The 12,818-nt window shown below is 40.5% G+C and overlaps 1 protein-coding gene across 2 annotated transcripts in view; it reads right to left on the bottom strand.

Annotated features, from left to right (window-relative positions):
• nptnb (neuroplastin b) overlaps positions 1-12,818 on the bottom strand; it is a 32,402-nt gene that overhangs the window by 18,916 nt on the left and 668 nt on the right. Inside the window, exon 1 of one of the 2 annotated variants that reach the window (XM_088295675.1) lies at positions 12,674-12,818. The exons of the other annotated variant lie outside the window; for it this stretch is intronic. Coding sequence (XP_088151801.1) covers positions 12,674-12,767 — 94 coding nt within the window. The 5' untranslated portion in view covers positions 12,768-12,818. The remainder of the gene's footprint in view (positions 1-12,673) is intronic. 2 annotated transcript variants of the gene reach the window in all.

Here is a 12,818-nt window from a genome sequence, read left to right as displayed (position 1 = left end):
GATCGGTTGATCAGAAGCCCTTTTCAAGTTGACATGCACTTGTCAACAATCAACCTGACTTGTTGGCAAGCAGCGGCAACACATTCACTTGAGCTCAATAACAGGAAAACTTCAATGCAAGCTTGGTTTGATGGTGCTGGGAATCAACATTCAGTAGTAGGGCTGGGTATCGATTCAAATTTCCAAAATCAATTAGATTAAATACACAAGGGCCCGACTCGGTTCAATTTTCGATTCACGATTCACTTTGATTTTTGATTCAATCAAGAATTTTTTTTAACTTTGGTATGGAAGGCATTCTCAGAAGAAGCAACTCTGCAATTAGTCCAAACTGCCTGCTGTAACTAGGTGCATTAGTAAAAATGATTATTTGTCAATATTAATTATGAAATTACCCATAGGTGTCAATCTGAGGGTGAATGTTCGTTTTTCTGTGTTCCAATAGTGCACGTCACTCTGAATATTTCAAAGCCTTGTTTCCATAAATTACACAGAGTTGCATGATGCCTGCTGGAAGCATCGTGTCATAGTGAAGTGCTTTGTCAAATTTGTTGACGTCATGTTGACTTTTTGAGACAGCGGATGATTTGAGACAGAATCAACTGTGTCGCTGCTGTCAAATTGGTATTTCTCTGCAATCTTCATTGCAGGGAAGAAAACATGTATTCTAGTGGGACATTCGACATTTTAAAAAACAAATGAGCCTGCACAGTTGAATTACAAATCAAGCACCTATTAACTGCATTTAACAGCAAATGCCACATTGGTGGTGAGGGAACGGAGTGAGCTTAATCTCCTTTAATCCCAAACAGATATTGCTGTGACAGCAAAAATTAGGTCAACCGACCTTCATTTTGGATGAGCGGGACATTCAAAAGCAGTTTTATTTATTTTTTTTCTTAATTCCATTTGAAGAAAAGTCAAACTGCCACCACCCCGTCGACAGACCACTGAATGACTGACACTTTGGAATGCCATCAACCAGTGGTATTCCGCTGGGAGCCACCTCCCCGCCTATAGGAAACACTGCAGTATTGTTAATGAAGTGGGATGCCGTCAGTGTTACTGCCAAAGCTACACATGTACCAGAGTGTGTTTGGGCTTCCTTCACGCTCTAGTTCCACATCGGTAGTCAGCCCAACAACACGCTGACAGCCCTAATGAACCTCATCTCATGACAAATCACCTGGACCACAGATACTCTTCTCAACCTCCCCCAAGGCCTGTCAGCTGTAAACAAAAGAAAGAGAGGGAAAAAAAGGAATGACCTTAACTTTGTACTCGATCGCTAGAGGAATTTGGAGCAAAGCTTTTCAAGCTCCTGCGGATTTTTTAGGGCAGAAAGTATATCCGATGTATTCATACAACAAATTCATTTATACTTTCCTGTTGTGTTCTATTCGTGGTTATTAAACTTAGGGTTGGTTTAAAAAAAATCAATATATTGATTTTATTTTCCAACCATCAAAACCTTTTCCCGTTACAATTATGTTAAAATGTAAGAATTTGGGCCAGTTTCACTTAGCAACTTGAAATTTGATGAGTGTCTATCACAACAATAGCAGCAAAAGAATCTCCAAAGTCCATGTCCAAGATGACACAGCAAGCCATTTTAGGGTCATGCTCTGTCATTTCCAGACCTATGTGATTGCTCAACTTGGTTGATTGTTGATTTAATTAATTGTTCAACTCCAAATACTCGTCATCTCGGCAAGTTTTCGTTATTTCTTGCCGTGTACCGTGGCGGTGAAACGTGATGACGCGACATAAAAGACAGAACTCTAATCCCTAAACTCCACAAAGGTCAGACCTTGACCAAACGTCTTGTGTGTGATGAAGTTCCTGCCTTAAAGCGACTCATAGGCGGTCTCCTACTGACAAGAGGTAAAAGATGCAATAACTCCTCCTGACGCTCCCATTTACTTCCAACTCTGTCTTGCACAACTCCCAAATGTTCGCTTGCCCCACGGGAAAACGCTTGCCGTTCATTGTTGCCGGCATCTTAGATGTCCATCATCTTGTCCTTTTTGGAGTCTGTCCCCGCTGACTTTGGGCGAGACTTTGATCCCCAGTGGATTGGCGTACACACAAATAACCACTCTCCTTCAAATTCACACTTATGGACAAGTTCAAGTTTTTAATGGACCTAACAGGGAGGAAGCCAGATTTCCCGGAGAAAACCTTTGCAAGAATGAGAAAATGCAAACTCCGCACAGATTGGTACTCGGATCTTCTAACTGCGAGGTAGATGTAACCACAAGGCCCCGCCGAGCTGCCTTGCTTCGACTTCATCATTTATAATTTGTCGTTTGGCTTCCGCCGATTTTCTCCCCCAAACTTGTGAGCTCTGTCATCTGGCAAGTTCACTCGAACAGAATGTCAAAAGTCCAGCCAAAAAAATTCACATACTTAACAATACATGATTTTTTACTTGGTAACCATAGCAACGGTTCTGGTGCTGAAAACATGCTCTTGACTCACTGTCAGATGGAAATGACTTGGATAGATGGGAGGCAGAAATTATGAGGGGAATTTAGTGTGAATTTAAAAAAATAAACAACAACCACCATGTGTCGGAGGATATTCGGCACTTACAATGCGAGCTTCTATGCGCGATGCCTCCAGTTATGCAGCGTGATTAGCATTTGTTCCTTTTCTCTGCAAACATCTGCTTCCATCAAGCTCACAACATAATTCCAGAGGGCGAAACCAAGACTTATACGGCGGAATTTCAATTTGTCACATTTACTGTGACATTCTTTACTACGATTGTATGCGTACGAGGCGTTGAGCAACTCAGCTTGTGGCAAAGGTAGCCATTGACGCGCGCAGACCATAATAATAACCCAAAATGAATGCACTGAAAAGCCAATTAAAAGCTGTTCAAGGTGACGGCCTGAGGAAGAAAATAGCCGGGCATGATTTGTATTCAGCAGGGGAGAATTAACGCACAGAACAAACTACAGACAACGCTCAACAAATGAGCCAGTGCAATTCTTGCGCTGCTCCAACTGACACGGATAAGATGCCACTTATTCATCCATTCTCAGAAGATGCTGTTTTTTTTCAACCAATGTTTTTTGTAATTCAATATCATTTTACTTAGCTAACGTTCATGCCACTTATGTCAGCTCAATTACCACTCAATGCCTCCATTTACTCTCATCGTGTTATTAACTGCCGAATAATCCAAAGTGGCAAAACCAGCATTTTGCCATCAGTTCAAATTTCCAAAATCGATCTGATTCGATACACAAGGGCCCCATTCGATTCGATTTTCCATTCGATTTTCCATTCGCTTTGATTTTCTATTCAATCAAAGATTTCATGCAGTAGCAATTTTACTTGCGTATGGAAGGCATTCTCAGAAGTCAATGCAAACCTTTCTTGCTGAAAGTAGGTGCATAAGTAAAAATATTATTTACATTAAGAATTGCAGGCAATGCAGTTACAATAATCATGTATATCTCATTTAACATGACCTGATCAAAACAATAAATACATTTGACTTAATGCTTGTTGGCGCTGACTTCACTGCTTCCGCCATTTTGTTTTGATACACAACTTTCGCGTAGGGACAAGCTCTCGCATGACGTGTGTCATGGAAATTTATGGGGGAAAAGGTTTTATGAATTGATAACAGACTATGAGTGGGAGTAGCACTGGCCTTGCAATTGGGTGGTGACTAGTCCAACGTGCAATATACAACACCCTCATCCTAAATGTCCAGCGCGATTTACTGTACGACGCATTCATCCTTACAGATGAAATAGAGCATTTACAATGGAGTCGCATTGTTAGCAGAGAATTTCCATTTCCATATGAGGACTATCGCTTAGTTGTATGTCTATAAAAAAAGATTCTATTTGGTTAAAATCTGATATTTCGTTTTGAGTTGCAGGCGGTTAACAAGGAATCTAAGCAGGGTAGCGCATTGAGAGAAAGGCACAATATTCGTCAGCAGCAGTGGCGCAAAGAAATCCGAGTTGTTTAAGCATTAAAGCGTTACTCCACTGATGTCGGTATAAAAGAGAGCTCCCCTGAGAAGCAACATCAAGCCGCACACAAGCATCGTGCAGCCTGAGAGTGAGTCAGCTGCCTGCCTACAACCTGGATCCCCAGCTGCACTCCCACAAGGCAGACTGAGAGAGCAGCGAGTAGGAAACCCCCCCCAAGGACCGCTGAACTGGTCACATGCAAGAAAGTAGTGTGTGTGTGTGCGCGTGTGTGTTGCAGTGGTGTATCTGCAGGTGTGCTGCACCAGTATGATCCTGTGACAGATTCTGCACTTTTACTCGACACAAGTGTTGCGATTATTATATTTCATACTGTATATCAGGCATGGGCAACTTAAATGTTACAGTGTTACCAGGTTGTCCACATAAGACACATACCTCCCAAACAGATTTTTAAGAAGAAATTTAAATGTGGACAAAATACATGCATACTTTTTTTTTCATAATACATTTCTCAATGCATGTATAAAAATTCCACTATTCTCCAACAAAGGGTTCGGGGCAAATAAATAACCACATACTGTGGTTATTTCTCTTCCCTAAAAAAAAAAAATCACCATTCAAGGATAGCACAAAACTGCCGAACAGCAAACCAACATTAAATACAAGAGGTCATTTTGTGCATTTTCTGCTGCTATCTTTGCAATTCCCCCAAAAACTCACCTTGTAGTTCAAGGCAGTATGAGTGCAACTAAGCCATGGCTGCCATCTAGTGGTGAATGATGATATTGCAACATAGAACTACAGCGGAACACAGCCATTCGCGGGGGACAGGGAGCGGGCAAGCGTGTGGATAGCGAAAATTCACATATAATTGCCCCCCATTGAAATTCTTTGGGGTGAGGGAGAGGGAAGATTTATTTATTTTATTTTTTTGTAAACCCAAAATATTCTACAAATAAATCTCCTATATACTCCACTGAGGGTTTCTTGCAGTTACTCACGTCGTTAACTTTGCATCTTGCGCAGGCTCAATTCCACCTCACTGCCCCCATTCAGTCAAGTGTAACGACGTGAAAGCACGCCGGTGTCTCAAAGGAAGAGTACTTGGGATATGTTTTGTGACACCGTGTCAGGTTCACCAATTGGACATTTCATAAACACACCATCAATGAAGAGGAAGACTCTCAAAATTTAGCTTGCGAGGAGAACGAAGAGGATGTCTACACAGCAAGGCTTTCCTTTCCGTTTCTAAAATTATCTCTTCAATCTCACCTTTTTATTCATTCCAGGGTCACTATTACATGGGTCTTCAACCTAAAGGGGAGGGGCTTCCATGCGAGCCGTTGAAAACGTCAACTTGATTTTCTATGTGTGTGCATGTTTGTAGAAGATTACTGCTATTTGTGTGTCCAAAAAGCATCCCACAGCAAAACATATGTTTCACATATCCAACTTCCTGATGTCAAACATTGAGCACAGCTTCACTTTTTCAACAGCAAGCAATGACTTTTAGACCAGCATCATACAGCTCGGTCATAGCTAACTTTTTTTCTTTTTTTTTTCAACGTCAAGCTTACCGCGTGCCTCACGAGTGTGTCATGACACGAACATGGTTCAAAGTGTCCAATGAAGTGGCCTATTATTTTCAAATGACATAATAGTCAATTGCTCCCGTTTGTATTCAGCACAATTGAGCCTCTGCTCATTTCGCAAAAGCGCAAATAAGAGCATGTATTCATAAAAAGTCAAGGTTTTTAGCCTTCCAACATGAACATTTCGAGATATTTTCGCGGTGAAGCAAAAGAACTGTCGAGGAGTCTCGGGTCATATTGTATTTCAGAAAGGGACAAAAGATTTCGATTTTCATTTTTTACACTTTATTATTTTTGTCAACCATATTGTCCTGAGCAACTAGGACTGTGTATCACTTTTTTCCCCACTACAATACCACGAGCTAAAAAAAAGTATTTCTATCCGCTTGCATAGTCATGATTCCATTTTTCAATACCCTTCTGTGATGGTATTGCCCGAAAAAGCCCAAGAAAAAGCTGAAACAGGCGTCACCTAAAATCTGATGTGGTCGTTGCATGAGTTGAATTTTTTTGTCAGTAAACATGTATTGATTTGTATCTCCTTTCTTTCTTTTTCTTATTATTCATTTAGCCATCCTGTACTAAGCAGCCAGCACAGAAGATATGATATATGTTGTTAGCCATATTTTACTGAGGAACCAGGACAGACATGTGAACCGTCTTGGTTGCATGTACCACACATTCTATTTTTATTTTATAGCTTGAGTCTATATTTATCCAATATTTTTTCATTCACTATGTAAACAATACGATTCTCATTTTTTTTCAAATCCAACCCAGGTCGCTTTCGTATGTGGATATAAATTTGACACCGATGCGTCTCCTCGTCCATTATCAAATGCCAAATATGCGCTCCGTGCGTTTTTGGGAGGCTACTCATGATTTTACTTATATCTGCGAACCCGTGACACTTGAAAAATAAAGTACACATTTGTGATCATAGTAATACTTCAGGCATGCATTTGTTTCATTTGCGACACTCAACAATGAGCTGATTAGTCGACGTCTCCATGAAATCAGATCGAGGAGCATCGTGTCAATCCCCCGAATATTTTTGCCTCCTTCCGCCTCACTCTCCTGTAAATCTGAGATGAACACAGAGCCCCCCCAAACGCGGGAACATATTTACTTACATAAATTCAAAACATATAACATAATTTTTTGTGCGCTTACAAGTCGCATCATGGGCGAAATTCTTTTAGGAATATGAACGACTAACTCTAAAGATTCTGGGTGTGCGTCATGGCCTGCAGTGTGAGCGTTGCCTATGTTATACACCATGGTAAATTACATTCATAATAGTAAATGAACCATCGGTCAAACCTATTCATAAATGAACAATCTGTCAAAATATACCATCGTAATCTACTTGTATGTAAAGCCAGAAATAACGTGGCTTGGTGGTTCGAAGATCATCAGAGTGCTTATTGTTTGCTTTGTACGCCGCTGGGTACCACTGCCATTACAGCACACCTTATGTAATGTCACGGTGGGGGAGCCACGTGACACAATGTCGCTGTTATTTGCAAATTCAAGTCAAAGCGCTCACCTGTGCCGCCATTCGAATCACGGCGGCGCGGCAACAGTTTAATGAGATTTAAATCCCAGTAACCCTTGGCGGATAGGCACGCTCTAATCCGGCCCTGTAATCACAACCGCTAAATACGTCCTTTTATTGTGTTTTGAGAGTCAAACCATTGGAGGCAAAACGGAGAGATTTCACATGACCCGGTGTTAGTATCCCGAGCTCTACCGCCTTTAGTGAGTCAGCATGAGCGAATGTGTCCATGTCATGATCGTTGGAGATAATTAACAGTTAGCCATGTGGATGACTGAGCACAAGTGTTGCTTCTGTTAATCAGTCTTTATCGTGGTAGGTTTTTCTCCTTCCTGATTTTGTTCCCCCTTCACATTACAGTATATATATATATATATGTATATATATTGCTTTCATATTAAGTGTGTGTATATGTATATGAGCCCTGCTTATTTTACACAGTTGCACATCCATTTCTGCCTGTTGTGTGTTTTCACGTCCAATGCGGGTCCATATCAGATTTCACACAGAGCAAAAACGACTCGGTCGAAGAGCTGGCCCGAGGCCCGCAACATATTTTCCAGATTCACAAATGGACCTTTTGTCCAGAGCGCGGACAAGAAACACGATAATGGACACGTCGCTCCTTCGTCTCATAGTTCTATTGATTGCATCGTATGCAGCTTCATAATGCTAGTCTTAAAAAGGCAAAACCCCGCCTCTCTTGATTGCAACGCTTGGTGGAAATAGAGAGGAACAAAAGGGCCACTTATTGGCAAAATACCACTTATTATACTCCCGTGCTTAGTGTCGTGCTTGCTTGTGGGTGCAGACTTCTTGCTTGTGTCTTTTGTGTATTAAGAACAAAAAGATGGCAGGGTAGCTGCTTTTATGATTTGCGCCAAACAAATTATTCATATTCAGACTTTATTTTCTCATTTGAAATAATTCACTGTGAATCCATCATACCTCAATCAAATGTACAGTCAATATTTTAAGAAATGTTTTATATTCAGGTTTAAAAATATGTTAACTGCTGTTCCTAGAGTGTAATAGATTTTAATTTTAATTCTTAAATTATTTTGTTTCTCAGCCATCACTTGTAACTTTCACCCAAAAAACTAAATAAAAAAAAAAAAAGAAAAAGCAAATGCGTGCAAGAGCTTCTTTAGCAATGTGAGCCACTATACTACAAACATCTAGTTGCATAATTGCTGGATTGTGAGATTAACGTTAGATAGGTATCTGGATGATGGTTTTTTTTTCAATTATATTGTAAGAGAGAGTGAACTGGCCCCTAGTCAGCGTTCTCTTTTCAACTGCTTGAGTTTTTTATTCCTGTGAAACTTTATTCTGAGCAATTTGCTCAAAAACTTAGCTTTTCACATTTTTTTTGCTCTTTCTATAATGCTCTAAAATGTCTGATGATGGCACCCAAGGCCTTTCTAATAGGAAAGTAGTAATTGGTGTCAATAAAGTATGTTGAATCTCTAAATCTTGACTATTGTCTGTTCTTATTATGTCCAAGAGGAGCTAAATTTAGCCCGGTTCCTGCAAGTTTTGTGCCATATGTGCACATACACGCGCCGCACCTCTTGCAATTCTTTTTTTAAAGTCAAATAATAGCATTTAATTTCAGGGTACTGGTGTGAATATATTTTGAGTGCTCATACTTTGTGGTATATTTACAACGCGCTTATACGTATCAAGATTAATCAAGACTTTTAATTTCTCTCTCTGTAGGCCTCTGTCCTCCTTGTATAACTTAGCTTTAGCATCAAGCTATACCGTATGTTCATCTTTGAGCTGTTGTCTTAGCATCGTCTCACGGTCTTCGTGGCTGGCAGCGCCATCACAGTTCTTGGCGAGGCGGCTGCAGCTGTGCAAAAGGAGGCCATCCATTAAGCGTTAATGGATTCACTTTCACAAAAGGACCTTAAACCCACGTTGCCGTGTCGTGGCGGTAAAAATAGAAACGGGGCAGAATGGCCGGGAGGGGGGCATGGGGGAACACTATTGCACTCATATCTGTCGCAGGAACTCGACCGCCCACTTCACTTCTCCCCCGCTGAACATGAGGTGGAAAAAGCGCCACGGATTCCCCCAGCGACCCGCTCCCCTCACTCCTTGAAAATCGTGATTACATCTGATGTATTTATAATTAGTTGTCGCCGCGCGTCACAACCTGAAGGCTGTAATACCACTGCAAATCCAGAATGACAGAAGGAGCCATACATCGCTCGCCCCCCAATCTGAACTGTGTTAGAGAATTACACGGCTTTTAGATGCAAACATTTAAAAAAAAAACAGCTGACCTGTATCATTCAGTAGACTATCCTAAAATAACCAACATAAAACCCTCTCTTCAAATATGTTCAACAATAGAAGGATTATGGGATATAAGATTTTCCACATAGCCAAGATCGGAAAATGCCTCACGTCACACTTCTCGTAGCACCACAGAGACGCCAAAAAAGGAAAGGAAAGGAATGAACGGAATCACTGGGATGCGATTTTGACTCCAAACCGTTGTGATTTTGCGCTTATTTTTGCCTTCATCCACTCATATACATTGTCAATCTATGTTTTCTGTGGTGCAGTATTTGTTTGAAATGGGTCAAACTGAACCCTCTGTAAACTAGGACAGTGCTGGTTTGTGTCAAGCATTCTCCTCCCACCCTCAACAATTGAACGGTGGATGTCGGATTATCTCCCAGAAAAGACAAGGTGGCGTATTAGGCTTTAAATTTAAGTATGCTCAGTAATTCCCTCCCCTGCATTTGTTTTGGGATTTTATTTTTTATTTTTTTTCTGAGGATTACTTCTTGCTCAACCCTCGGACGTACTGTAAATAAATAAAAGTTATCCTTTCGGGAAAAAAGTTGGGGTTGCATACGAAATGAGGGCCTCTTATACAAGATCCCCCCGCCACAAAAAAAAAAAGTCCAAACTTGCAAAAACAAAAAGGCTCTCTCCAATAATAGTGTTTTTGAAACATAAAATATATGGAAAGCGCACTCAAAGTTGAAGTGAGTGGTAAAGACTCAACTCAACTTTATTCGCAACGCACTTTAAAAACAACCACTGCTGCATACACAGTGCTGCACATAAAGTAAAAATCAGACAAAAAAAAACAAAGTTAAAACAATGTTGAGACGAAAGCCAAAGAATGAAAATGTGTTTTTAAACGCGTTTTAAAGATTAACAAAGAGGGAGCTTCCCTGACATTTAACAGGAGATTATCTCAGAGGGCGTGACCTACAACCGAAAAAGTTTGATCATATCTGAGGCTCTGCTTAGTCCTCTGTACCTCCAGTAACGTCTCCAGCAGGTACCGAGTACTAGAGGAGCTCAGAGAGGGACGGTGGTGGTGAGACCATTTTAAGATTTAAAAACAAATAAAATAATCTTAAAAAGAACTCTAAAATGCATAAGGAGGCCAGAATTGGAGTTGTGCGCTTCCTCCGATGAGCCCCAATTAGGAGGCGAGCAGCAGCATTTTGGACCAACTGGAGACGCTCGAGGGAGGACTGGCTGACTCCAAAATGAAGTGCATTGAATTAATCTAACCGAGATGTAATGAAGTCACATGGCTTTCTGTTTCTAAGCGCTGTTGTGAAAGGAGAGGCTTTACTTTAGCCAGCTGTTTAAAATGAATAAAACTAGATTTAACGCCCACATCAATTTGCCGGGCATATTCAAAATCACTGTCGAATTCAAAACCCAAATTTGACACTGTTGGCTTGAGATAAGATGCCAGGGCAACCAGTCAACCAGGCCACTAGGACCCAAAAACATCTGATTTCTTTTCATTAAAATTCAAGGCTATGATTTTTCTCGAGACGAAAGTGGCCTTAAGGAGAAATCATGTATTTGATGATCAACTTACGCATTTTGCAAGTCACCGTGCTACCAATGTAATTTGTAGCAAAATATTTTCATATGCTTGAGGCACCGCTGTTAGCATTCCGCGCCTACTGACCGCCTTGTTGATTTCAGCGAGGCGTCTGTGTTGTTGATGCCAAAACACGTGATTGCCGATGATTTGACAAAATGACCGAAAGTCGACTCAGGCGAGTCTGTTCTAGTTCTTCTTAGTTATGAGTGAGTTTTCGATATGCTGCCGCTTGATTGAAGTGTGAAAAATAATAACCGATGCACCTTTAGACGCTTATTGAACGGTCCAAACACACATACAAAATGAAAACACTCACAAGGAGCATGCCTCAAATGCTTGACCTAACTTTGACCCACCTGTATGGCTACAACGTTTGCGTTCCTTGAACGCAAATTACAGTAACTGTGCACGTGACTTTCGTCTTAATAATACAGTGAACTTCTGGCAGTGGTAGAGACAAAAAAAATAGCCCAAATCCACAAAAACAGGTTTTTATATACTTATAGATGCTACACGATTTTAGCAAAGCAATTTAAGTGCAGGCCTGTCTTCCGTTTGGATTGCTTTACTATTTCCAGTGGTCTGTAACAACACGGAGAAATAATCATCAGCAAAGCATCAACAACCATGCATAAAGCATGTACACAATTATGACCCCATGTTACATAAACCAAAGCATTTAGTTCTTAAATTATTCAACACAGACAAACCAGCTGCATATGCGGCTCATCAAAAGGTTTTAGCTAGCACACTAGCCTAAGCAACACCTTAGCACAAACTGACAAATACTTTATGTGCATTATCACTCTGCTCAAACTGTATAAGTCATAAAAAAACTTCCATTTTAGCAATTAGTAGCCACATTGTGAGAAAAGCAAAAACCTACTTTTGTATTTCACTTTGTGCACAAGCAGCATTCATGCACCACCGACAAAACAGGGAATCGCAAACGGCAATAAAAAAATACCATCAATCGAATTGAACCATAAAACTACTTCAGTTGTCCATGAGAGGGTGCCAAAGTAAAACAGTACTTGGATATTCATTGCTTGCCTACAAATACAGAAAATAGGTGAGTTTTTCAGCAATTATTTCGGGGGAAAATATGCGAATAAATATGATTATTTCATTACATGCCGTTTTATATGTTTTTGTCTTTACTATATATACTTTATGCTGCGATGCTATTTTGATTATTTTACGCATTTTTAATAAAAAAAAATTGATGTTTTTTTCTGAGTTGGGACGAATGATGACATTTCAATTCATTTCATTTGTAAAAAAAGAAAATAAATAATGTAAAACAAGTTAAATGAGTTACGAGCTTGCATGGAATTAATTAAACTCGTAAAACAAGGAGTAATAACTTCAACACCAAAGCATTGCATAAATTATATGTTTGTAGTCGCTTTGTGCCCCGTATTTAAAGTACAACAACATTCTGGCCGAGTCTTGAGGGCAAGGTTGGGCGGCCAAGCGGCCAAGCGCCCATGGGTATAAAACCAGAAGCAGAAGACCTCTGCAGGAACTCCCAGTCCAAAGTCCAAACACAGCAATCACGAGAGAAAAAAAACTGAAGCGCTCCCCTGATTTTGATTAGAGACGGGTTAGTACAGCCACCACGAAAATGTATGACCCCGCACAAAAGTCAAAGAAGTCATTTCACGACGACTCTAATGAAGCCTACCCTGCATCTTAGGGTGGAATTGCAGTGCAGCGGAGTGGAGTCCAAATCCTCTGAAAGTCACTTTGCCCCCTCTATCATTCTTGTGTGTTCGCATCAGTCACGCCACGAGTCACGTCTGCTTTTTTTTCTCCCTTCTTTTTCTTCT

This window comes from Idiotropiscis lumnitzeri, chromosome 5 (assembly GCF_059441095.1).
Source record: "Idiotropiscis lumnitzeri isolate Australia: NSW breed Sydney's pygmy pipehorse chromosome 5, RoL_Ilum_1.0, whole genome shotgun sequence".
Classification (NCBI taxonomy): Eukaryota; Metazoa; Chordata; class Actinopteri; order Syngnathiformes; family Syngnathidae; genus Idiotropiscis; species Idiotropiscis lumnitzeri.
This window is presented reverse-complemented; position numbering and strand designations above follow the sequence as displayed.